Consider the following 27,706-nt stretch of genomic DNA (forward strand, 5'->3'; position numbering starts at 1 on the left):
TTCCCAAGAGTACAGTGGCCTCCAGAATTCTCAAATAGAGGAAGTTTGGCACAACCAGGACTCTTCCGAGAGCTGGTCTCCCAGCCAAACTGAGCAATCAGGGGAGAAAGGTCTTGGTAAGAGAAGTAATTGTTCCTTTGACTTCATGGCATCTTTTTGTTGAATTGTAGGTAAAAGTGTATGGCGTTACAAGGCATATTAGACAATTTAATCTGAAGAGAATGTAGCCGGAACACAAACAAATATAAGCAAATGAAAAATAAAACAATAGTAGAGGCAAATGGATTCTTGTAGTGCCCTATTTTTTTGTAATATAAATATCAAAATATCCCAGGGATTTTGAAATGAAGTGCTTGTTATCTGCCAAAAAGCTTAGCAAAAAGGTTGTTTCTTGTGATGTCAACGTCCATTAATCCTTTTTTGTATGTAAATAATTGATAAATTCAAGAAAGGTGCCGTTTTTTAAGCAAAATTCTTACGAATATAGTAACAAGTATTGTAAAGGTGTATTAACGTGTGTTTTATTACAAACTTTTAATTTTTTTTAATAAACTGAATTTTAATTGGGCTTTCGTCAGCTATAAAACCCAGGAGGAACGTTTCTCTGATTCCGCCAGTTCTTCGCCGGCGACTTCCATCGGACGGACACTAACACGGAATTAGCAGCCTGCTGCGCGAATTAACACCCTTTAATCCCTCCAGAGCCGGGTCGTCGTTCAGTAGCATGCAAAATATGTTAACCATTATCTCTAACGCACTTTGCCGGATCACTGGCAGGAATGTGGTGAGTGGTCTGCGGGGAACCTTCGAGCTTTGGACTGGTTTAACTAGGCTGGACTGGTGGATGCTAACTGTTAGCTCTGTGCTGATGTTTGGTTATGAGGCTGACCTTGTAAACGGACAGAACATTAGCTTTGGAGGCTAGTTTGACTCCTGCTCGGCTGTCTGCATGTCTCATTCAGATAAACCCCATCTTTAGTGCCTGTTTTTCGGTGAATGATTAATCTGAATGATAAAGGGACCTGCTGTTTTTAACCAAATACCTACAGCCGCTCGGTGTCGTCGCAATTGTTCTTTCCTTCCTTTCTGTCTGTAAACTTTGATTTTCTCTGTATTTTTCTGCCCTTTTTGGGTTATTGTGATGGTTTATCTTATTAAAACAGATGGAGATGTACTGAGGTGATCAAAGCAGACCTATGTGTATTTAAAGTGTCAGTAAAGTTCATGTGAAAACAGACCGGTTCGTCTAACATAATTAGATTAGTGTGGAATAAGTACATCTTTCCCTATAATCTGATTAAAAGAAGGGGACTTTAATATATTCTAGATTTATTTCACATGAAAGTAAAAAAATTTTGCCGTTCTAATCGTGATGATTACAGCTTATGGAAAAAAATATCTCAAATGATGGAAAAGTACAACAATATTGTACTTAAATAAAATTACTACGGACGCACTGATACCACATTTTACCAAAAGTACAAATACTTGGGTACTGCTACTGAGTACAAATATGAGCACTTGATAATACCATATAAATGATACATGTTCTTCATTCCTCCTTAACTGTTGATTGGTGCATAGGTTTCATTCTCTTCTACTTTTGTCATCCTCATTTATATTAATAATCAACAAACAGATATGGCTCCAACTTGATGACATAAAAACATAATGAGAGAATAACATTATTATTTAAAATGGTAACAAGTCCAGTTTCTGCAACGTTGTGTGAGTATGAGTACTGAGACTTGGCACAGATACCCATCCCTAAAAAGTTGTGTTACTTTAATTAAAAGTAACTTAAGTAGAAGTAAAACTGCAGCTTTGTGAATCTTCTCAAATTAAAGGAAAAGGTAAACGCATTTAAAGAACTGAGTAGTTATATCTACAGACAAGGATTATGGCTAGGAGTGAAGGAAAAAAATAATGCTGTCTTTGAGAATAAAGTCAAGTACAATTTTGAGAAACAAACCTTATTAGACTGTAACAAACGGGGGATCTTGGACAACCGCACAGTGTTTATGGGCCAAAAGTTAAAGAATTTCTTTGTTGTTAAGTCCACTCCACTTCCTCCTTTTACATCAGTTATTGTTTTCGATTTTGTCCCAATGTCCGACAGGAGAAAGTTAACTGTATTTTAGGGGATAAGATATGTAGGTCTGACTGAAACACATCAGTACATCCACATTCAGTTTTCTGAGCCGAAGCACTGGCAGCAGCTTGTGTGCCTTTGTTTGGGTGTTTCATAATCAGCAGAGATCCTGCAGTCACTGGAAATGAATAAAGCTGGTTTTATATTTGATCATTTAGATCTTAAAGTGTAATGTAATGAAAATTGTATCAGCGAAAAGAAAAGTTCTATCCACTGTGACTGTAGGAGCCCTGTTCTTTCTGCAGCTTTGTGTTTGAAATCAGCACTTTTGCTTTGGCTCTTTCCCTCTTCCATCTTCACTCTCTAACACAATCACAGAGACACAACAATCCCTATTTATTTCTTGCTTTTCTCCTTCCTCTCCCCTTCTCCCTCGCCTGAACTGTAGGGGGCCCAAACAGTGTCTGAGGTAAGAAGCTCCATGCTCAGCTGATCTTTTGTGTAGGTCTGCTTCTATAGTTCCTTATTTTGTCAAAAAAAGCTCTTCTAAAGTGCTTTTTGATGTAAAAACTAAATGTTTTAATGGTTAAAATGATAACAGACTTTAATATTATCACACAGCCAATGGATCACAATAGTAGCTCTGTTTTTGGTTAAATTATCTCTCTGAATTCTTTGGTTTATTGTAAATGCACATTCCAAACATGCATTGCTTATTATTTAATTTTCTTGTCACAATGATGTTATTTATGGTGAAATTTACTGAACAGTGGTAGCACAGTCTAAAAGACATCCCAGGGATATTTCCCATTGGCACAACAAGTCGGGTTGTTTTTGTCCCTCAGCGTTCACGATAACTTTAAATCTTAAAAGTTACCACCCTGAGGGAACACTGATATATGACATTAAATAGTTCTTTCTTATTTTGCTGGATAAATGAAGGTTTTTGCTTAATTTTTTTCCTGAATGCTAATATTAGGATGAAGATAAAAGCTGGGACGTTATGTAAAATATGGTTAAAAAAAGAACCATGATTTGCAAATCCTTTTTAACATATTTGAGTGAATACAGCACAAAGACGAGGTATTCAATGAGTAGAAGGATGATTGATTAATTGATAATTGGGTTTGACCTTACCCTGCCTCCTTATTAATGTTACTGTAAAGCCCTCCAGTATCTAAGAGTTTTATGTTGTGCCAATGGTGCCTAAATATCAGAAGTAGACACTGTTGGGCTGTTGTTCCCTGCGTGTTTCTAGCCTCTAGCATACAGAGGTTGTCCTGTCTGTCTGTGTTCATTTTCCATGTAGCTGCTCCTGTTGTCACCTGTAGACGTCTCCTCACCTGTACCCCCTTTAGAACTCCTCTGGCTGTGCTGTGCTGTGCTCTGATTGGTTGGCTCCTGTGCTCCCCAGTTGCTGATTGACCTGTCAGAGTACGTGAATGTAACGTCGCCGGCAGCGCCCGCCTTGGCACAGACCCAGCGGCAACCACCTAAACCACCACCAGTCAGTGCTAGAGCGCCTGCTGCTGAGTTAGTTAGCAGCCAGAGCGACCAGCTAGACAGACCAGTAAGAACACGAGCAGCATCCTCCATGTCTGCCTGATCACTAATGGGGACTGGGACCTTCAGCTGTCTGTCTGAGCCGCTGTGGCTCGTTTTAATGTTAGTTTAAAGAAAATAACCTCTCTGTTTGCTCCTACTTTATATTTCTAGACTCTTTCTGAATGTTTCTGGTGTTTTCTGGAAAATGCTTGAAATCACAGATGAATGTGTTATCTTTTTACCTATCTACTGTTAAAATAAGGGCTGACTGAGTATGATTTGTGAGTCTTTCTCTCTGATGGTTTCTCTTTAAGAGTCAGAAGTCTACAACATCCTCTGAGCTATTGCTAACAGTTTCAAACATGCATGACTGTTCTTTAAAATCAAGTGTTTCTATATGTATATTTAATATAGGCTGAAGGTCTTTTTAAGCTGAGCGTACACTGTGTGATTTCAGGCAGACTCTATAACAGTTAGGGCTGAGTATTGCCATTGCCTGAATTGATTCAGATTCACTAGGTCCAAGTTCGATTCACGATTCAATTTGATCCACTTCAGTATCGAGGAATATTTTAGTTACATACCTCTTTTGCTTTAACATTCAAGAGATTTTGAGCAAACAAAAGTTGGAAGTAGTACAATGAACGTTCCGACAAGACACATTTTTAAAAATATCAAGGTTTGCATTAGAAAATGACCTCAAACTAGTAGTATTGACAGTATAATTTACACCCATGTGGCACATCTTGCACATATTTATCCAGCTCATATTGATAATGCACTCTGGATATTTAAAAAAATGCCTGGGCTTTAGATTCAAATCTGGAGTCTAGGTTTAAAGGCTTTTAGATGTATATATGAGGTAGATAAGATAATTTAAGAATTTTCTAATTAGTGCAAATGTGCACATGAGGTGAGACATTTTACCACTGTTTCATGGTAATTGAAAATACTGTCTGACGTTAACAAAAAAAAAAAAGCCCAAAGTTGGCATTTTTGCTCTGCTTTCACTATAGAGTCTGTGCAGTCTTATGTCCAAAATATCAAGTCAGGAGCAGCTGGCCTGACTTCCAAGTGAGTTGTGCAACTAAAAACTTGTGTCTGAATTGTCTGGAAATTGCACACTATACGCCTGGCTTTACTGGTGTCTGCATCTTCTCCTGTTTAATCTGCAGGACAAGCTTTACCTGCTAACATTGACCAGTTCTGTCCACAGCATTTAAGAGAGATGTTTCACTATGATCTGAGTTTATTTTCAAATATATATGTATAATTTTTCTAAGCTGACATGCCAGATAGACTGTTTCACATACACTATATGGACAAAAGTATTTAGCCGCTCCTGTTGTTGAAACATTTGTGGTCCTAAATGGGTCATTCTGAAGTGCTCAGTGACTCAGCCACAAAGCAGAAGACCACAAAAAATCACAGAGCAGGGTCAACAACTGCTAAGGCACATGAAGCGTAAAAGTGGCCAACTCTGCTGATTTCATAGCTGAAGAGTTCTAAACTTCCACTGGCATTAATGTTAACACTAAAACTGGCCAAACATCACCAAGTTTGGTGAATCCAGCAGAACAGTACCTTCCTGGCTGCTTTGTCTCCACTGTGAAGTTTGGTGGAGAAGGGATAATGGTATGAGGCTGTTTTCCAGGGTTTGAGCTAGGCCCCTTATCTCCAGTGAGGGCCAGTCTTAAAGCTTCAGCACACCAATACATTTTGGACGATGCTCTGCTTCCAACTGTGTGGAAAAAGTTTGGGGAAGGCCCTTTTCTATTCCGACATGACTGCCCCAGTTCATAAGGAAGGACTATAAAGACATGGTTTAATGAGTTCAGTGTGGAAGAACTTGACTGGCCCACACAGAGCCCTGACCTCAACTCCATCCAGCAACTTTGGGATGAACTGGAATAGAGACTGTGAGCCAGGCCTTCTAATCCATTCTGCCAAGAAGAGTTGAGGCTGTTAAAGCTGTAAATACAGTTGAATACTTTTGTCCATAGAGTGTAGCTGGCCAGTTCTGTATTTTGGAGTCAAGACAAAGAAATGACCTGATAATAAGATAAACCTGCTGAGTTACTTTCTTTATTTTTATGGCTGTTAGAGCATTCCATAGAATCAGTAATACCTTCTGAAGTTTGCCATTTTATTTACTCATCTATCCTGTATTGATTTATTTTATCCTGTAATGATTTATTTTATCCCCCAGCCCTACCAAGAAGTTGACTTTTGAGACAACTGAAACCTTGTTTTCTTTGCCTTTTCTGGATAAAAATTCACAGCCTCATTTCAGTTTTTTTTTTTTTACCATTTCACCTTGTTAGTGACCTCCACAGAGGTAGCTGGTAATAGACCAGAGTGAGTTCAAACCTGAAAACCTGATTATTTTTTTTCCCCCTCCCTTCCCCCTGTAGCCATCCTTACCTCCATGTACTGTGAAGAGGAGAGTAGATCACACTGTCTGTCAAAGATTTGTGTTTCCTTCTTATTAGTGATTATAGTCTTTGTATGGTTTTATAAAACTGTATTTTTTCTCTGTGTTTTTGATCACCAGGGGGCCAGAGTCGTGGTCTCCCGTTCCTTTGCTGACTTCACCCCTCAGGCCACATTTGACATCAAGGTGGGTCAAAACAAATCAAACAGTAGAATGAAGAAACTGAAAAGTGACTGTACTGAATAACAAATAAGCAAAACTTATCTTGCAAGCAGAGTCAATAGACTGTATACTAACTCATGCAAACATGTGCAGTAAATAAAGTTTTTTCGGTCTTTGTCTTCCTATGTGGTAGAAATGCGACGTACACCGTCTGGAGGAGGGTCCTCCAGTGCAGGCGGAGCTGACTCGGGAGCAGGGTCTGGAGTATTACCGGGTCATGCAGACTGTGAGGAGAATGGAGCTGAAGGCTGATCAGCTCTACAAACAGAAGATCATCAGAGGATTCTGTCACCTGTATGATGGACAGGTTAGAGCAAAAATATTCTAGGTTTCTACTGAAAGAAGTCTTGACTTGAGGCTCTAATGATTCCTCAATTCAGTGTTTTCCAACCATTTTTTTTCTTTGGTGCCCCCCCTACATGTACCTAAGAAAAGCAGAATGCTCCCAGGACCCAAGAGAGAAGAAAAAGTGATGCATGCTGTCAAAAATCAACATAGATTGATCTTTGCCCCTTGGGTCACATGATGTTTACTAATTCCTTTTTAAAGTATAGATTAATGGCAACATGACAGTCCTAGTGTCTTCCCTGCAGGAAGCATGTGCAGCAGGCATTGAGGCAGCCATCAACCCCACTGATCACCTGATCACCGCCTACAGAGCCCACGGCTACACCTACACCCGTGGAGTGCCCGTCAAAACGATCCTGGCAGAGCTAACAGGTGAGATAAAAAGTATCAAATCTGAAACTGCGTAGATGATTTCAACATTTATTTAATCTACGTTTGTATTTATTTCATCCACCTTTATTCTACAGGTCGTAAAGGGGGTGTGGCAAAAGGCAAAGGAGGCTCAATGCACATGTACGCTCCTCAGTTTTATGGGGGGAACGGCATCGTGGGAGCGCAGGTAAGAACAGAAAAGCATTTACATATGTAAAGTAAGCTGCACCACAGTTTTAAATCTTGACTTGGCATAATTATTAACAATTAAAAAGTCGTGATACAAGATCATCTTCTGATTAAAAACCTCTGCTGTGACTTGTTCAGGTCCCTTTGGGTGCTGGCATCGCTCTGGCCTGTCAGTACCAAGGCAACAATCAGGTGTGTGTCACACTGTACGGAGACGGAGCAGCCAATCAGGTAAACATCCTCCTGTTGTCTTTACCCAGATAGTCACACAGTACTCATTCATATGTTCATTAAAGCTCAACTCGTTGTGCTCCCATCCATCAGGGTCAGCTGTTTGAGTCTTTCAACATGGCCGCCCTGTGGAAGCTGCCGTGCATCTTCATCTGTGAGAACAACAAGTACGGCATGGGGACGTCGGTGGAGAGAGCGTCAGCTAGCACCGACTACTACAAGAGAGGAGACTTCATACCAGGAATCAGAGTGAGACACAAACATGAAGCTACAGGATGAATCTCAGCTCTGTTTGTAGAAGAAGTTCAGATTTTTAAACCTAGGACATGCATTGATATACAGGTACATCTAAGAAAATTGAATATCGTGAAAAAGTTGAGATTAATCTCATTCAAAGTTCAGTATGACTGAAGGGAAAAGTCTAGTAAGAAAAGGTGCACAAGTAACTGGGATGAGCTTAGCCTTCAGAGGAATGTCAAACAGAGCAGATTCAAGAACTTCAAGAACTCAAGAAGGGGGGCTTCACAAGGAGTGGGCTGAGACTGGAGTCAGTGGATCAAGAGCCACCACACAGACATGTCCAGGAAATGAACTACAAGTGGGGTGATCTTGGTGACAAGCCAGTCTGGAAACCCAGACAACATCATCATCTCACCTTGGCTAAGGAAAACAAGAACTGGACTGTTCCTCAGTGGTCTAAAGTCCTGTTGTCAGAAGAAAGTAAATTTTTAATTAATTTGTAAATCAAGGTCCCAGAGTCTGGGGGAAGATCAGAGAGGCCTAGATTCTAAAGCAATAGGAATCCAGTGTTTTTGGTTTCCACAGTCAGTGATTGTCAACGTTGTCGGCTGTTTACCAGGAGATTTTAGAGCTCTTCATGCTTCCATCTGCTGAGAAGCTTTATGGAGATACTGGTTTCCTCTTCACCTGTCCACAGTGAATCTAATACTACTAGAAACTGGTTCACTGACCATGGTGTTACTGTGTTTGATTGGCCAGCCAACTGGCCTGACTTGAACCCCATAGAGAATCTGAGAAGATGAGAGACACAAGACTCAACAATCCATACAAGCCGCAGGCTGCTATCAGAGCAGTAATTTTTGCAAAGGAGCTTCAAACAATAACTGAGTGCATTAGAGAGCAGAATTTTCTAGAAGGTCAACATTCCTGTATGAGAAATTGTTTTTGGACTGATGCTTTGTAATATTCTAATATTTGAAGATGGTGGATTTGTATATTTTTTGTGAGCTGTAAGCTGTGATCATCAAGATTAAAATATAAAAACCTCTGAAATATATCACTTTGTATGTGATAAATCAAGAATAAATGGAAGTTTCACTTCTTGAGTTAAATCACAGGAAGAAATGAGTTTTTTTATGATATTCAGTCTTTTGAGATGCACGTGTATTTTGGGCTCTAAAGAGCAGAACTCCTCTTTAATGTCGTTTTTTATGCTTAATCAGTTGTAGTTAAACTTTTGGGTCCTGGGCTGAAGCTGCAGTGTCTCTGTTGGCCGTACGCTGCAGCTGGCCTGTTCAGACCGAGATTATAACAGGAGGCTGACGATCCATCCTGGCAGTTGCAGGTGTGAGCATCCATACAGCTGTCTGATGCTCATGTATGATACTGCAGACAATTACACTGTTAGAAGATTTAATCAGATGTGCTTTTATGAATGCATGTTAACTTAATCACTGTTGTCTTTAAGGCTTGTTTGTCTCATGACCATATCCTCTTCTTTTCCCCATCTTTAGGTGGATGGGATGGACGTTCTATGTGTCAGAGAGGCCACAAAGTTTGCTGCAGACTACTGCAGATCTGGAAAGGTGAGCTAAGAACAGAATTCAGAATACTCATGTAAAGTAAACAAGCTGGTGGAAAGCTTGGGGATCATTATTTTTGTCTGTAGACAAAGTTTTCTCCTAGTTATGATGAAATTCTTTGGCTTGAAACATTGTTCTTTAACTTAAAAATAGTTTGATCCTCTAAAAGAATGCAGTGTGAGGTTATGGGTACAGAGTGAGTTAAATCTATAAGTGCTGAAAAGCAGCAGGGTTTCTCTGGGCATTGGGGTGTTTAAATGAACTGTGAGAATAACATGTCTACATCCCAGGGACCTATTGTGATGGAGCTGCAGACGTACCGTTACCATGGACACAGCATGAGTGACCCGGGTGTCAGGTAAGAAATCATTAACTTGTCAACCTGTGCACCTCCAAACAACTTCTTTTGTTGTTGTGTGTCTAATTCAAGTCTGGTTAACCTCTGAGTACAGGGATCGCTGTGTTATACATCCATCTCAGTCTAAGGCGCAACATTTCAGTGTAAAAATGTATCTGTCTATAACATCAGCTGGTTAAGTTGGAGGGAACAGCTGCTCAGAAGACTGTAGAAGAGAAAAGTCAAAATGAAAATGCTGGCTGCTTCATACTTTTCATACAGCTTCATGCAGAGGAACATCTTTTGATTGTGTTCTGATTTAGTGCATTGCATCCAGCATCTATCAGTGCACATTAAAAGATATTTGTGGCATACAGAAGTGTAGCAGCTGACTGTGATTTCACTTCCTGCAGCTACCGCACCCGTGAAGAGATTCAGGAAGTTCGCAGTAAGAGTGACCCCATCACCATGCTGAAGGACCGCATGCTCAGCAACAACATGGCCTCTGCAGAGGAGCTCAAGGTGAACAAAAGCATAAACACAAGTAAATCACACATAAATCTAGTGGCTATAAATGTTTTTAAAATTTACTTGCCCACTTACAGTGTTGAGGATTAGAGTTTTTCTCATTCTGATACCAGTATGGGAAATGCGTCCGATACTTCTTAAAATGCAGGTATTTGTATTAGCAAGTACATGAGCTTATGCACCGATCCATTTAGCTTTGGTTTAGCTTTATATTTTGCTGCATTTAGCCATGCTATTAGCAGTGTAAACTGGAAATCAATTCTTCTTCACTGCCAGAAAACACTGCATGCACGAGCTACCATTTTTAGATCAGTGAAGAAGAACCAAAGGACCCGCTGCAGCAGAAAAGATTGGTAGCTGCATGACGGTTTTTCTCTGAATGTGCCTTTTAGACCGGCTCTCTCGTACACGACAAGAAGTGACACAGTTTAACACACGTTGAATAACTTTTGAATCATAAATCGTTGCCTCTTACTTGTTTTTCCTCTTAAAGCTAGCCATGGTGCCTTCCCATTAATGCTATTGATGCCTTTGAATCCCTTGCAGCAGCATTTTCAGCGAGCCTGGAACTCGTGTGACTTTTTGGAATTTTAATGATTAAATTAACACCAGTAAACCTGATATTGGAAGTCTTATTTTTATCCATTGAATCCAATTACAATCATTTATTAGTGCTAGCTTGCTGACCGTCCTATTGTTTACCCTCTGTGAGGCTCTGTCAGCCAATGGCAGGCTGTTCCGTAATCACATCATGCTGCCTGAATAGAGCATAATGGAGCAAGAGATAGATAGAGCCTGTGATTCAGCCCCCTGTATTATTGTTGTTCTGCCATGTTCTGAGTCAAATATAGGTCTAAATTAATTTGCTAGTCTGAACAGTCAGTCCAGAAAGTTAACACCGGATCAGTACTCGGTATCAGCTGATACCCAACACCTTGGTATCGGAATCGGTATAGGGAAGGGGAAAAAATAGAATCAGAACATCCCTATTGAGAATACCCATAGTAGGTGTTACCTTCAACCAAAGTTGGGCAGTCACCCAGTTTTCTGACAAACAGAGCTCATGGGGAGTCTGTAAATGGCTTTTCACCTAAACACATCCATCGATTTACCACAAGGGCGTGTCCTCTCTCCCCTCCTCTTTATTATGTACACCAATGCTTGCAGGAGCATGCGGGAAGGCAGTCACCTGTAAAATTTTAAGCCCATACAGCTTTGCTATGCTTCCTCCAAGGTCTAGTGTCAGATCACAGAAAGGCTTTACCTGATTTAATTCCTGGGTGTGATGAGAACTTTTTAGAGTTAAGTGTTTCAAAACTAAGGAGCTGATCTTTAATTTCAGATGTAAGAGAGACAGCTGAGGAGTGCATCATTTATGGTGAAAATCTTGAGATTGTAAGGTCATACATATGTTTAAGCACATATTTGGATGATTAACTTAAATTTGATGTGAACACCAGGCTACAGTCAAGACAGGGCAACAGAATTTATCTTTTGCGGAAGTTGAATTCCTTCCCAGTCATTCCTGTCATCCTCTGTTGTTTTTATCAGTCTTTTTTTGACAGGCTTCTTTGTTTTTCTTTCATCTGCGTGTTTCACAGCCTCTCAGTGAAGGATAGAAACAAATTGAATTGGGGCCTCATACACAAAGGGCCCCTGAAGGCATAAGCAAACGTCAGTCAAACACCAAAATTTATTCCAATAACTAAGATGAGTATTTAGAATTTTAATGAGGTTCCCATGGTGGATAAAAAAGCATCCAAAAAAAAAAATGAGAAGGACTTCTGGACCTGCTTTTGAGTTCAAGCCCTTCAAAAAGCCTCCCAGTGTTGTCATATAAAAAAAAATAATCTAAGGCAGATCAATATAGAATTGTTGAATCCGTAGAATAATCCATCACTCAACTTAGCTTTTTTTGGCTTGTTTTACAAAGTGGAGATAGCTGTGCATTTATTATAGCCACGTTTTTGATCACACAATGATGTTGAAAAATGTCATGCATAGCTGCTTGGCTTAACACAAATCTTCTCTGTCTCATCAGGAAATCGATGTTGCAATCCGTAAGGAGGTAGAGGAAGCCGCTCAGTTTGCAACTTCAGATCCAGAGCCACCGCTGGAAGATCTCTGCAACCACATCTTCAGCAACAACCCACCGCTAGAGGTCCGCGGGACTCACCGCTGGTCCACGCTCAAGTCCGTCAGCTAGACTCAAACCCCTCACACCCATGCACCTTCACACACAGATATATCCAAACACTCCAACCCTCTGAGTCCTGCAGCTGCACCCTCACCGTGACTTTAAAATCGACGCTCAGCAGCTCCTTCCTCGATTCTAGATCATTCCGCACCTTAACAGGATTCAGCTTCGACCTGAAACCTGCCAGTTTTATTTATTTAGAGTTTTATAGAGAAATATTTAAGATGTTTTTGTCACTTCAGTTGTTCATCTGTCCAGTCTGGTGTTGCACTGTCGTCGAGCCTCTCTGTGCTGCTGAGTGTTAAAGCGTGCTCTGTGTGCACCTCATGTTTGAATTATTTCAGGGCTGCAAAATATACGCACAAAACGTCGCTGTCCTGTTTTCCTGTTTGTTCCTCGAACTTTTGGTAGCATTCTAGCATTTCCCCTGCTTTTGAATCTTCAAGACATGGAATAACGGGTAAAGAACCTTTTGGTGACTAGGAACCTGCAAATCTCAAAAAACTTGAGGAAAGAAGCTGGTTTGTACGTTCAACATGACAGTCTCATGGGAAAAAGATGTTCTCCTTCTATAGAGCTAAAACACTTTATCTTTGTGTGAGGTGACAGTGATACCCCCTGCACCACCGTCTCAGACCAAACTGCAAAAAAGTAATAGGAAGGAATCAGTATGTTTCTTGTAAAAAAGCTGGAAATGCGCAACAGAGCAATATGAACAAAACGAGTTTGAAACTGTGAGAGGAACAGAATACTTTGTAATTAAAATTCAGTTTTTTAAAATAATTTTCTGCAGCTTTATCACTAAAATATAAGCAACAGAAGCATTAAATTAACTATTATTGTTTTAACGAGGGCTGTCAGCATTAATGAGCAAATTGTGATTTATTAAGGCCCATAATTGGTGCATTCTCCTTTTAAATCGTGATTAATCTCACGATTTATTGTCTCTTTCATCGCCACAGTGATCTAAACCACCACTGCATCCAAATGTCTCATTTCACTTTAAAAATCTCAGACAGCTTGTTGGACAAATCTTTAAACTGTTCCCTTGGTTCTTTTTCAATCTATTACAAGTTCCTTTTTCTGCGTTAAAGTTCATTTTATGATCTTAATACCTATATAGAACCTATAGTTCCTTTTTTCCTTTTAAAATAAAAGCACGTCTAAGAATAAATCTAAAATGAAACAATAGTTTTAAAAGCAAAACTGTTGAATTTCAAAAGGTGGCAAAAAGGGAAGGTTTACTACAATTTACCCCAGAGATTCAGATTAACTATGATTGAAATTTTAACCATATGACAGCCCTACTGTTAATGTTTTTAGGCACTATTAAACAGGTTAAGCTACACATCTGAGTGTAATGGTCTCACCTTTACCTGCTACAACACTGAAGTAATACTCCTGTTATTTTCTTTTGATCTTTTAGTTTAGCAGCTAGGACCTGCTGAGACTGAGGTCTCCTTTCCCATGGTGCACTGCAGCAAAACAAATAAAATCAGAACAAAATAAACTTTGTCAAAAGTATGTGAACATACATTTAGACATGCAAACCCCTTTTGATAGTTTTATATTTGCACTGCAGCTGCTTCTACTTAAGTCACGTGTTATTTGTGTTGCCAATATCACTATATTAATATATGGATTTTAAAAATATACATCATGCTGACATTGGCCTTCCCTCATGAAAAGTCATTTTAATTTGAGCACTTTTATGCATATTTTGATGCTTATATGACATTTGCAGCTAAAAAAAGTTATTTATTCTGCAGTTGAAATATTTGACTATATCCTCCACTGCTGGTTTGAGGGTGTGTGTGTATTTATGTTGAGTTATAGGGCTTTACTTCGATGAGAATTTCTGATCAGTGGTGTCAGATAGCATTATAAGGGTTTTACTTTGCTGGTATTTCTTTCCTGTTGGTAAATGAATGCAATACTATGACTTTGTGGTTTTGGTTTAAAACATAAAGATGCACTAAAATGTGGAACTCCTATCGTGTTTTAGATTCTGAAGAGGTGAAACCAGCAGCAGCAGCTCTGACTGAATCTTGTGTTACACTTACCTCTTTGTTATTTACTCTAAAGTTTACTGTTACTGCACTCTACGTACAGAAATGAAGCTTTACTCGACTGTTAGTGTGTCTGTTGAACTGAGATGATGTTTGGCTGTAAAATAAATGCAGAAAAAAAGAAGGAAGAAGGTTTCTGTGTTTGGGTTTTTGGTGTCTGTCTCGTCAGTTGCAGGGCTGCACCAGAGTGTCACAGTATGACAAAAGTCAAACTTAAAACTTAAAACAGCACGTTCTAGTTAAGGTTAAATTATTCCCTTTAAAGTAAAAGTGTTGAAGGTTTGAGCATATTTTTAGAATAAGTGTCCAAAATATGGTTGGTGGGCATAATTGACTTAACATCACCATCATTATAATCTCATTAGTTTATGCTGTATATTAGCATTTTGTAGTTGTTGTTTTTTTTATATATATAAATTACACAATCCAATCTATGAGGCCCCCTTTTAGGGCTTAGGCGCTGAGGCCTTGGCCTTACGCCTCAGTTAGCCCATGCACTGGAACCATTGACTTGGGGTCAAATGTGCTCCATCAGCTCACAGCAAATTCTACAAATAAAATAAAATATGGCCTGTAATAAAACATGCTTGACTGTGTTGTGCTTTTTAGTTTCTATACTTGACAATGTGGCTGTGTCAATTCTTAAAAGAAAACTGACATAATTTTTCAGAAAAAACTGAGCCAGCAGGGTACATGTTTAACATATTGATAACTAAAATAATTTAATAAAGTTCTTAATTTATTACGCCCTGTTGAATAAAGACTAAATGATTACAGCAGCATGTAGCATGATGGATTGCTCTCATTGGCTGTATGTTGAGATGAGTGTCCTTTTCATCCCAACCAACCAGGGGGCTGATCCTGTGATTGTTACAGCTGACCAGGACCCTTCTGAGATCTGATTTGCTTCCCTGAAATACTTAACAATGATCGGCTATTCATCTTGCCAGCCAATAATGAAGAGCTGTGATGTAGGCTGTCGTTCAATCGGTAAGATATATTTTAGACCTAGACTGGTTTTACTAACTTTAACACTCTAAAAGGGAAGGATATCACAGGGGCCCTGTCATCCTTATATTTTTCTGAATGCTGCCCTCAAATAATAAGTTTGTATGCCTCTTTTGTAATACAAATGTTCTTAACACCATATGTGACCACTAGGTGTCAGCATCATGCTGTAAAATTAACTGGCACTATTAACAGTCAGCAAAGTATTACAGCTGAACAGCAGGTTTGGAATAACACAGGTGTGCTCTTATTTTATCAGTCAAAGAAAATTTGTCAATTCAAACATTCCAATGACTATAAGATCTGCTTAAGTGTTTAGGCTTGATATACACACATTTAGATCCCTTTACTGTTCCCTTTTAAAAATGATCCTTTTTAGAAGACTTGGCCCATTACTGGTTCTCTAAGGCGCTGGCTATGAACAGGTCTAGTCTTAGGGTCCACCACCACTTGATGTAAAATCACAAACCCAATTCATGAGAAATTGCAGCTTGGACCTTAAATTATAGAAGAAAAAAACACGACGGAACAGAGGAAGGACAAAACAAACATTCAAAAAGAACATCATTACAGAAGCCCTGAAAATAATTGCATTTATAGTTTTTATTTTATTTTGTTTCCTCGAATGTCATTTACTTTTAGGTTGGTGGATCTTGCAAGATTAAGCTGCTTCCATGGTAAAAAAAAAAACAAAAAAACAAAACAAAACAAAACAAAAAAGTTAATTATCCTAATAAAAGTACATAAAAATTCAAGATGTTGAGAAAACAACTAAAATTTACACATTATATCTATAAAATGGGGTAAAAAATATCAAAGATTTATGTCTGCTTCAGGCTGTAGGGCATGGACTTTTTGCAATACCCACTGAAAGCTGCTTTGCCACCCAACATTTTTTAAAATGTAATGTGAAATATGTTTTCGTTGTTTTTGCCACAAGTAACTTAAAGAGCCTTTGCAGTACTAATGTTTAAAAAAAAAAATCTCAGCATTTATACTACTAAATAATCCAAATAATATTTTCATTCACTACTGGTAATTTTTAGATTATATCAGTCTTTATATGTGTGATTATTTAAGTTAATTTTAGTGTTCAGTTATTCAGTGTTCAGTGATATTGTGTATACCCTCTCCGTATTAACAGGTTACTTATTGTTATTTTAGGTAATATTAGTTTTGTTACTACTAATTGTTGTCTGAATATATTTCATTAATAAAGTTATAATTCATTTATTGATTTGTTTAAATCTGACCCCTAACTTTTAAACTTTAGCCCATGTCCTAGTTAAGCGAACTGAACTTTTCTCATTACCTAAGCTTTATGAAGCATTCCGCCTCCTGACGTGACGTCAGCGTGACGAAGCGATCTGACAGACAGGTAAGCCGACACCGGCCGCCATATTGGGAAAGAACGGAAGTGAGTGAGAGAGAGGGAGAGCGGCAGAGCGAGAGAAGCAGATTGGGAGATAAGTGTGTGTTGAGTCAATCAGTTTCCGAAAAAGGGCGTCCTCCTCCTCCTCAGTCTCTCATGTTTGTCTCCACGGAGGAAGGGGCGGGCTCAGCGCCACAGCAGATCCGGAATCAGTAGGTGTTTGCTCGGCTCTGCTCGGCTCGATCTGTCGGTGAGCTCCGCGGGCGGTTCGGTTCTAAAACAGAGAGGTGTGAGGAAACGGAGCCGCGAAAAGAACCAAAACAGACTTAAACCAGAAAAGTAAGAAGAAGGGAGAAGCCGGGTGGACTCAAAGTGTCGACCGAGGGAGGGACGACAAACTCGGAGCAGAAAAGAGGAATAAAAGAAGAAGAAATAAAAGTAGAGGCAGAAGAAGAGAAAGATGCCTCTGGCTCAGTTGGCGGATCCCTGGCAGAAGATGCCGCTGGGGGGGACAGCTGGAGAGGTGAGACCTGATCCAAACACTCACAGACTTTGATTTGTCCTCTTAACTGACAAGTCACTTTCAGTATGGCTGTGGACAGGTAGTAGTAAACCCCACCTGGCTGAGAGTCACCATAAAACAGCAGTGACAGCTGCAGCAAATCAGATCTAAATACACTTTAACTTCACTGGGCACTACAAAATAAAGAAACACTGCGAATATAGTGGTTCATATTACACAGAAGTATCCTTAAAGGCACTAAAACCCAACAAAATGAGCTGTACTTTAGTTGGGTTTTAGTGTCAGTGCTTTACATTTTGTAATACCCCATATCAATAAAACTTTATAATCTCTCTATATCTATGAAAAAAGTACTTAATTAAGTAGCGATGCTTAAAAAAATATTTCTTCAGGCCTAAAATTGAGAAATCACAGTCTAAATTGCACAAAACATTGACAATATGTTGTGACAGAGACAATATCAATGTTTATGAGCAACTACAATGTTTATATATATATATATATATATATATATATATATATATACACATACATATAAACACATAATATTATTACTGTCCTTGCTCATATAAATTGTAATTTCTTATATGCAAACACTAATAAGTAAATATACGTCAGCTTAGAAAAAATAAGACGGTGTGCAGGAGTTTGTCAGCAATTATCACTGATTAAAAACAAAACAAAATCATCCCAAACTGGGTGTCTAGGACTATTACATTTTTGTTGTATTGTTATAGAAACGATTTCATTATATATTTTTTTACTTCTATGGTAATGAGGCTTAAAAGTCTGGTATTGCAGTAGCCATTTACAGTATTTGATTTGTTAAAAAATACACTGAATTCTCTCACTTGGCTCCAAAAGCCTCAAAATATTTGATATAAATCCCTTTATCTGTCTTATAATGCTTCTGAACGTGGCATTAAAGGGCTAATATGTGATTTTAACTCAAATTTATTTCAAGAAATGCTCTTTAACAGTGCTCCCCACTGCTGGGCCCTGCAGGCACTTCAGGTGGGCTGTGAGAGGCTTTTTACCTCATTTAAAAACCATGCATATAGTTTATAAAATACTAATAAAGTTTTAAGTGATTTTTATGTTATACTTGATTACACTTTTACCTGCTTTTGTTTAAGTTTGAAAAGTAACAAAACACAGCCAAATATTTAACCTACACTTCACCTTTAAATGTTTCTTGTCTGTTGCACAGAACGGGTGTCATGGTTTCACTGGTGCTGAATTAACTGATGACCCTCCATTAAACCTTCAGCTATTCTGCATTACTGTTTATGGAGGGTTTATGGAGTTACAGCATGCATGGAAATTAGAAAAGAAAATATAGGTGACTTCGCAGATGCCTCTTTATACAAAGTAAGCGCTGATGGCTCATTTATTGTACTTGATTACTTCTTATCAGTGGGCATTTGATTTCAAACCCTCTGTTTATGAAGTAAATAGGGATGCAGGATATTAGACTTTTGCAATATTCAATATGCCAGTATTTACAGATACTTTTCAGCTGATACGATGCTGATATTTAAATATGTTTTACAGACCTGCAAATTCAGTCCTTTGAACACACTTCAAGTTTTGAGGATGAACTAAGAAACTAACATTAGTCCCCAAAACAAACTTTAAAGTTAAAAGAATGAGGATGAATTAAGAATTAGACCTCAACTGACATAGGTCTGTTGGCCCCGCCTAAACTCCACTAATTTATCAGTAAACAACAAAAATTTACAGTTGATATATGCTGACATTCACAGTCAAAATACTGTTTATTAATATCAGCAGAAATTTTGATATCTGCCAATACTGATATCGATAATATTGTGCATCAAGTAAACCTAAAAGGGTAATACTTGAGACTCATGTTATGGCTGTAAAAGGGTCCCCAGAAGATTTTCAGGTCACAAATCAGCCCGCAGCGCACTGAAGTTTGGGAAAGGCTGCTCAATAACTTCATAAAACCGGCATAACATTATCTTAAGTGATGCAAATTCACTCTACAGAGTGGAGTACGGAGCAATAAAAGCATTATCAATCAATTACAGCTGATTTAGATAACTGTTCAGCCTTACAGGCTTACTAATGTACAATAATTCCATCTAGGAAGTTTAAAGGACTGATACAGCAAATATGGGTTTAAAAATAAAGTTTATCATTATAAACTACAGCTAATTATCTCCAAATGTAATAAGATATGAATATGAGCTATATTAAAGGGCAGTGCTATGGTAGATGAGTAATTAGGTGTAATTAATGCTTTGTAATGTATAGGATAATGCAGTGTATGGTTAATTAGATGCTCAATTAAGTTGCGAGTCTTGGCATCAGCAGCAGCTGGTAGAATTACACTTAATGAGGTTTTCAACTCTGTAAACAGGCAGCTGTGCATTATGGGAGACTTGTGCAGTATGTGTTTGATGTGATTAGTATATGCCGCACAGTTTTATGGTGTTTGTTCATTAAGTGCCTTTGTTTTTATTGATACCACGTCACCAGGTCTGCAGATCTATTTTTAATGCTGCAAACAGCTGATTTTAGGCAGCATTCAGGTTCAGGAAAGATTTATTTCAATTTTGAATGAAGTTTAAGAGTGTCATGCATTGGCATGTTTTTCATTATGTTATGTATTGTATTGTAATCATATGATGGTGTCTATCATACATTGTATTGTGTAGCTTATCATGGATTCTATGCATGCATTGCTGACCAGATCATCTTTTCATAATTGGTATCAGTGATATCAGCCCTGGTGACAGACTCAATACTGGTGTCCTGTACACCTAAATGTTGATTTGGAGAAGAAGAGGCGACCTGTTGGACAAACGCTTTTCACTTTTGCAATCAAAGAGAAATGTTGGCATTTTGAGAGATTTAAACCATGTCATTGTGTACTATTCTGACACTTAACCCCATGTTGTTAATACTGATACTGCCGTCTAGCTGAGTGAATATGGAGTGAAAAGATGTGGATGGGTAGGGATGACCTGCAGTGTAAAAAGAGCTTGGATCGGGGAGATGACAGCTGAGTAACAGACCGGATACCAGTCAATTGTGAAGTCAAATAACCCTTAATATAGTGAAGGAAAGAGTAAAATGTAGGTAACAATTTATTATACAGGTGCATCTCAATATATTAGAATGACATGGAAATGATTTATTTCAGTATTTCAATTCAAAAAGTGAAAAGAAGAATACTATGAAAAAGATCAATATTGTAAACTAACAGTGGTGTCCCACTCTAATTAACTACCTGCAAAGGTTTCCTGAACCTGTAGTTTGGTTCACTACACAGTCATGGGGAAGACTGCTGACTTGACAGACGGCCAGAACATGATCATTGACACCCTCCACAAGGAAGGTAAGCCACAGAAGGCCACTGCTAAAGATCATGACTGTTCAGAGTGCTGTATCAAAGCATGGTAATAGAGAGTTGATTGAAGGGGAAAAGTGTTGTAGACAAAGATGCACAATCAACAGGGATAGCTGCAGCCTTGAGAGGATTGTCGAGCCGGACCAATTCAAGAATTCAGGGGAGCTCCAGAAGGAGTGGACTGAGGCTGGAGTCAGTTCATCAAGAGCCAGGGCACACAGACGTATCAAGGAATTTGGCTACAACTGTCTACCCTTGTGTCAAGCCACTCCTGAACCAGAGGCAATATCATCAGAGTCCTGGGATAAGGAGAAAATGGACTGGACTGTTGTTCAGTGGTCCAAAGTTGTCTTTGCAGATGAAAGTAAATTTTGCAATTAATTCGGAAATTAAGGTCCCAGAGTATGAAGGCGGAAGCGACAGGTACAGAATCCTTCAGTGCTTGAAGTCCCTACAGTCAGTAGCTACTTTCACACTGCCTCTCTTTTCTGTGTCTGTTACGCCTTCTTTCCGCAACGCTGTTCTGTATGAAAGCGACCGTTCCGCAATGGGAGGTCGACCTTGCCCCACCTCTGATCCGGATCGAGAAGTAGTATCAGAACCGTAACAGACTTCTCCGCAACTAGTCTGAAAGGACGTCATGGCATTCCACAATGCCAAGTGTGCGCTGCTGTCTTCATAAACAGGAGATTTAAAAACCAGCGTGGTTTAATCGAGCGGCATTTCATCAGAGAAAACAACAGAGGGATAAAACAAAGAATAATGTAGATTAACTGGAGAGACTGCGAGGTTAGAGAGCTGATCACACTCTGTACAGGAGAGGAGAGAGCAGACAAATCTCTGCTCACAACAGCATCTGAAAAGTTCCATGATGTGTTCAAGTGAGCTCAGTACTCTGAATTTTCCAACCTCCGATGTGTATACGTGCGCTGTGACACTGCTTAAAGTCAGACCTTCAATTCAGAAACATGGAGGAAAAAAGTCTATTGGATCTAATCGATCAAAATGAATGTTCATGTTATTTTCCCCATATTTCATTTAGAAAATACAAAGTTTTGAACCGAGAAATCCAGAGTTTCAAGTTTCGTTGAAAGCAGCAGCTTGGGCAGCGTCTGCCATCTGATTACGGGACGCCGGAGTGTGTGTGTGTAAGCTCGGGCGTGCACGGCTCTGTTACACCTTTGTGTGAATTGCTCGTTGAGGAACAGAGACGGGCATTCCTTTTCACCTTTATTGCAGAATCTCTGTGTTAAAACGGCTAGTGATGGTTTGGGGTGCCATGTCATCTGCTGCTGTTGGTCCACTGGTCTTTATCAAGTCCAGAGTCAACGCTGTCCACCGTCTACCAGGAAATTTTAGGGCCCTTCATGCTTCCATCTGCTGAGAAGCCACAGAGAGATGCTGATTTCATTTTCCAGCAAGATTTGGCACCTGTCCACACTCCCTAAAGTATCAAAAGCTGGTTTGCTGACCATGGTATTACTGAGCTTCATCGGCAAGAAACTCACCAGACCTGAACACTGTTGAGAATCTCTGGAGTATTGTCAAGAGGAGGATGAGAGACGCCAGACCCAAAAACACAGACAAGCTGAGAAGGCTGGTATCAAACAATCTGGGCAGCATAACACCACCGCAGTGCCACAGGCTGATCGCCTCCATGCCACACCACATTGATGCAATAATTCATGCAAAAAGCATTACGTATTGACTGCATATAAATGAACATACTGTTTTGCATTAAACTGGCATTTTTACAGGCTAAAGATATATTTGGACCGATTTCACATATTGTGTTGAATCTAAGTTTCAATCAAGTCTTATTTTCTCACACCCAGAGTCAAAAAACTTTAAATATTTAACTTTTAAAAAAACATATTACTCGAATCAAAAGGAATTCCTCACAGTTAAAGAGCTGCTGGCAGTGAATGTGAGTTATTTTTAGAAGAAAAATGACAGAAATTATTTGTAGATTACCCAGATTGTTGTGGGGATTGTTTTGGCTGGATGATAATGTTGTAATGAGGTTACATAAATGCTTCCCAAGAACACTAATGGGGCCTAAAATGGTGCTCAGTGTTGAATTACCTCAAGGTGACATTAGTCACAAAATCCCTGCACATTGGAGGATGTTTTTAGTTGTTTCTGTTTCAGAATAAAACAGTCAGTCAGTGAGGGAAATCCTCTGCAGTGATCTGAAGCTAAAGATTTTAACAGTCAGTGTGATTGTTCCTCGAAAAGAGGCCTTGTCTTTCCCAGATTGAAACAAAAAGAGCTCCTGTGTCTGTTTTTTTATTTTTTTCCTCCTTCCTACAAGTTTTTGAATCCTGATAATGAGCGAAGAGGTGGAGCCAAACCGGGTCGCATGATTCAGGAAGAGCTTACGTCTGTGTGTGTCCACTTCCTGTATGAGGTGTCACAGGGCTGAGTATGTCACTCTGTGGGCAGATAGTGAATAATCAGTCCTGATTCAGGCTGAAAAATGCTCTGACTCACTGCCAGCTTTTCTCCTTCTAACAGGCCCCTACCTGTTCGTTGCTTTTCACTCATGACCTCTTTTAACCTCGCTGTCGTCCCGGCTCAGAGGATGTCAAAAATGTCAACCTTTGATTATTTTATGTACAACATTTTTAAAACTGTATGACTAATGTTGCTCAGTGATTGACGCTAAAAGTGGGCGATATGACCTGACATTTATATCATAATATAGATCTTTTTCTCTCTTTGCAGTAACTGTGTTATAGCTCAGTGCATACTGAAAACAGATTGGATATCTGATGGCTCAGACTGGATACAGAGGTGGTCTGAGATGCATTCATCCAGACTGGATTGGATGTGTAGACACAACTTGTACTGGCATGCATAAGTGTCTCACCCGTATACAAAAGCATGGCTTCAAATATAGCACTGTGCAGGCTGAAGTAAGGCGAAGATGTGGTGAGTAAGCTGCCTGAGGGCACCAGGCGAGAAGGAGGATTGACACAACCCCGGTGGTGCTCTGGATGTCCTTGCATATTACTAAAGGTAATATAATCGAGTCTACAGGGTATTGTCTGGGCAGGTAGCAGGATTGCCACAAACCTGGTTCCAGGGGCCTGAAAGCCACCGTTGGTCTCCAGGTGTATAACCAGGGGGGAAAAGCCCAGACAAGAGATGCCATCGAGCTTGACCTTTGCTCTTGAGTGATGCTGGTGTGTTGACATGTGCCAAGCTTGACTTGAATCCTTAGCACCCTACATGCCTGCAAGTTCTGCATATGACTGTACATTTGTCCATCCTCACTTGGAAAGACTGGGATTATTTGTCCAGTATTGCCCTTCCTGGTTTGTGTGAGCTACTTGTAAAGTGTTCTAGGATGGCTTTTAACACCAAGCAGGACTGGTACCCTTAACCGCTTTTCTCCCTCATTATGTGAAATTCATCCATGAATCCAGAGCATCTGTACTGTTTAGTAAATACACTTTATGGAGTGCAATTTTTGTTGAAGAGAATCTTTAATTTAAAACAAGTAAGCTGTGCAGGTAGATATGCAATATCCCAACTCAACCGCTTTGTCTTATATCAGTATTATTCAGCCGCATATTACATGCATAACACAATTTCTGATTTGAAATGTGTTGCTCAACATTCAATGGTAAGGCTACAACAGCTGATCTCTGTGAGGAGGTTTGTTGTGGATGATCTAAAATGAATAGAGCACACAATAATATTCACAGCATCAACTGCATAAAAGCTCTTGAAAGTAACAGGAGAGGTTCATATTTAACATGGGGTCAACAGTAGGTATAGGACACATGATGAAAATGTCACCTGCGGTACATGATGTGCACGACATTGCATTTTTTTTGTATTCGATTTGGAAATACAGAATAATTGTGCATTTTTATTGCTGCAGCCATGCAGCACCCTTATGTTTTCCTTCAGAAATGTCTGTAAATTTGAGTACATTACAGACTTCACCTATCCTGTGTGAATGCACCGTGCCAAACGCTGACATCAGGGGAAGTTCATAAATGACCAGAGGTCTGCAGATAATAGTTATTCTGCAGGAATAAGGCATTAGTCTAAAGTCACAGTAATAACTTGAACTTGAACTTCAGCTCCAACTTTCTTGTACCCTGAGGGGAATTTGCTCTGCAGCCACATTTTTTGTTATCAGTAGTGAAAATAAAGTGCTTTATGTAAAGCTGCCGTGAGAAAAGGAGAGAGCACATAGTTTGAATAGAGCAAATACTTCTGCACCATTTCAGTACTGAAGACTCTTTTCCTGGTTATTCAAGAGAAGATATTGGATGCATGGGACTTAAATTTTTTATTCTCTGGAACTGAATCAGATTCCAATATTATCTGATCTTTATTAGTATTGCATAGAAGTTTCTGGTGCTGTCACAACCCAACTCAGTGTTATGACTGTCTTAACCCTGTCTTCAGCGTGTCACTGTGCAGCGATGCGTCTGATAGCTGAGCGTAAGCCGTCATACAGGCTTTTTTTTTCTAGGCCACCGCTGGACAAAAAGAAAACACACACTGTCACAAACAAAGGAGTGTGTTTTGAAGTTGTGAAATGAAGGAGAGATGCTTCTGTGAGCTTTTTGCCCTGAAGGGAAGATCATTCAGCACAGACAGCAGAGAGGGGCTGCACTCATCTGCTATAATGTGGAAACATAGATGTGTGCAGATCAGCGGCTAAAAGCTTTAATGTTTTTATACTGAACATTAAAGTCCATCAGAAGAACAGGACGGGAAGTGTTGAAATGCCTCCAGGGCTGAAAGTGCTCATTACTTATTTGTCATTTTCTGACTGTGATGGAATCATTTTTAGCTGTAAATGAGCCTCAGCTAGAGCCTACACATTTACACTCAGGACTCTCAGGTTTATTTAGCTTCTGTCCTCGGTGTGGAGAAATTGTAAAAAGAAAACCAATAGGTGCAATTACCAAACCAACAAAGGTAGGACAGTTAAAAAGCAATCAGTATTCGAGGGTCTTGTTTTTTGCAAAATTCATAAAGAAGTCAAGAAAACAACATTTTTTAAAATCACATTTTAAATTGATGCACATGGCAAAAAATCTGTTATCTCGCAACTTTTGATTTTTTTTTTTTAAATAAAGAAGTGGAGTTATGTATTAAAAAGCCACAATATGTACAACCCCAATTCCAAAAAAGTTGGGGCACTGTGTAAAATATAGATAATAACAGAAGTCAATGATTCCAAAGTCTCATAAACCTGTCTTTTAATCACAATAGAATGTAAACAACATATCAGATATTTACACTGAGACATTTTACCATTTCATGAAAAACATTAGTTCATTTTGAATTTGATGGCAGCAACACATCTCAAAAAAGTAGGGATGGGGTAACAAAAGCCTGGAAAAGCAAATGTGAAAACATTTGAAAGATCGTTTCACAACTAATTAGGTTATTGTCAACAGGTCAGTGACATGACTGGATATTAAGGAGCATTTTAGAGAGGCAATGTCTGGGCAGAGGGTCAGCAATCTGTGAATAACTGCATCTAAAATTGTGCAACAATTTCAGAGAAAATGTTCCTTAGTGTAAAATTGCAAAGACTTTGAATACCCCACTATTTACAGTACATAATATCATCAACAAATTTGCTCACAGAAATCTCTGTGAGCAAGGGACAGGGCTGAAGGTCAGTACTGGATGCTCATGACCTTGGGGCCCTCAGGGGCCACTGCATTAAAACGAGGCATGATTCTTTACTGCAAATCACTGCATTGATTCAGAAACAATTCCAGATATCATTGTCTGTCAACACATTTGGCCATCCACAAATGACAGTTAAAGCTGGATCATATAAAAAAGTAGCCACAACTGAACAGGATTCAAAAATGCTGCTGTCTTCTCTGGACCAACGCACAATTGAAATGGACTGAGGCAACATGGAAAACTGTTCTGTGGTCACATGGATCAAATTTGACATTCCTTTTGGAAATCGCAGACGCTGTGCCTTGTAGACTAAAGAGGAGAGGGACCATCCAGCTTGTTATCCTGGCATGGTTCTAAGGCCTGCATCTCTGATGATATGGGGTTGCATTAGTGCCTATGGTATGGACAGCTTACACATCTGGAAAGGAACAATCAGTTCTGAAAAGTAGAAAGAGGTTTTAGAACAACATATGCTTCCATCCGACGTCTCTCAGGGAAGGCCTTGACTATTTCAGCAAGAAAATGCTAAACCACATACCACATCCATCACAACAACATGGCTTCACAGGAAAAGAGTCTGGACGCGGATCTGGCCTACCTGCAGTCCAGACCCTTCACCAACAGAAAAAGATTGGAGAATCATAAAAGTAAACATCCAGCAAAGAAGACCCAAAACTGTAGCACAGCCAGAATCCTATATCAGACAAGAATGGGACAACATTCTTTCCCCAGAACTCCAGCAGCTGGTCTCCTTACTTCCCAGATGTTTATAGACTATTGTCAAAAGAAGAGGGGATGCTACACAGTGGTAAACATGGCCATTTTCCTACTTTTTGAGATGTGTTGCTGCCATCAAATTGAACATGAGCTAATATTTTTCATGAAACAGTAAAATGTCCCAGTTTCAACATCTGATATGTTGTTTATGTTCTATTGTGAATAAAATATGGGTTTATAAGACTTGACAATCATTGCATTCTGTTTAATTAACATTTCACACAGTGCCCCAGCTTTTTTGGAATTTTGGTTCTTGAAAAGTGAATTTTTAATGCCCATGATATGTTACAGAGAAAGAGCTTCACCTGGTCTGACCTGGGACTCTGTTTATTTTAGTTCAGGTTCACCAGGTATGCGGATCTGCTTTGCATGAGGAAACTGATTAAAGAGTGGGCAGCGATTACAGTGGTGATAATGCTTATTAATACCAACTACATCCAAATACAGACTGCATGACAGTAAAGGGGTCTGATGAGGACAAAGGCAGACACATGAGGCCAAGAGACAGGACAGGAGTGTGCAGGTGTTCATACATGAACAGAAAGTCCGTTATGGTAATTTGGCGGCTGATGTAGCTTGTTTATCTA

At 39.3% G+C, this 27,706-nt stretch overlaps 2 protein-coding genes across 7 annotated transcripts in view; both read left to right on the plus strand.

Annotated features, from left to right (window-relative positions):
- The first annotated feature begins 624 nt into the window (after positions 1-624).
- pdha1b (pyruvate dehydrogenase E1 subunit alpha 1b) lies at positions 625-14,515 on the plus strand. Of its 5 annotated transcripts, XM_041813888.1 has the most exons (13): positions 625-784; positions 2,541-2,561; positions 3,507-3,662; positions 6,192-6,257; positions 6,427-6,600; positions 6,887-7,013; positions 7,109-7,200; positions 7,341-7,433; positions 7,527-7,682; positions 9,188-9,259; positions 9,547-9,614; positions 10,007-10,115; positions 12,163-14,515. In XM_041813888.1, exons 1-13 carry the CDS (start codon positions 725-727, stop codon positions 12,325-12,327), a joined length of 1,359 nt encoding a protein of 452 aa, XP_041669822.1. In that variant the 5' UTR covers positions 625-724; the 3' UTR covers positions 12,328-14,515. The 5 variants fall into 5 exon arrangements, with proteins under 5 accessions (XP_041669822.1, XP_041669825.1, XP_041669823.1 ...); XM_041813891.1 differs by lacking the exon at positions 3,507-3,662; XM_041813889.1 differs by lacking the exon at positions 2,541-2,561.
- A 2,328-nt stretch (positions 14,516-16,843) lies between these two features.
- Positions 16,844-27,706, plus strand: part of LOC121527168 (ribosomal protein S6 kinase alpha-3) — an 84,947-nt gene continuing 74,084 nt past the window's right edge. For both annotated transcript variants that reach the window (XM_041813961.1, XM_041813962.1), the window contains exon 1: positions 16,844-17,290. In XM_041813961.1, coding sequence (XP_041669895.1) covers positions 17,228-17,290 — 63 coding nt within the window. In that variant the 5' untranslated portion in view covers positions 16,844-17,227. The remainder of the gene's footprint in view (positions 17,291-27,706) is intronic.

This window comes from Cheilinus undulatus, linkage group 19 (assembly GCF_018320785.1).
Source record: "Cheilinus undulatus linkage group 19, ASM1832078v1, whole genome shotgun sequence".
Lineage (NCBI taxonomy): Eukaryota > Metazoa > Chordata > Actinopteri > Labriformes > Labridae > Cheilinus > Cheilinus undulatus.

What these genes read in the sequence shown, in the direction of transcription:
- pdha1b (XM_041813888.1), top strand. Translation starts at nt 725, where the DNA reads ATGCAAAATATGTTAACCATTATCTCTAACGCACTTTGCCGGATCACT. An exon ending in GGATCACTGGCAGGAATGTG is followed by an intron (nt 785 to 2,540) that starts GTGAGTGGTCTG and finishes CCTGAACTGTAG; the next exon opens with GGGGCCCAAACAGTGTCTGA. An exon ending in ACTTCATACCAGGAATCAGA is followed by an intron (nt 7,683 to 9,187) that starts GTGAGACACAAA and finishes CCCCATCTTTAG; the next exon opens with GTGGATGGGATGGACGTTCT.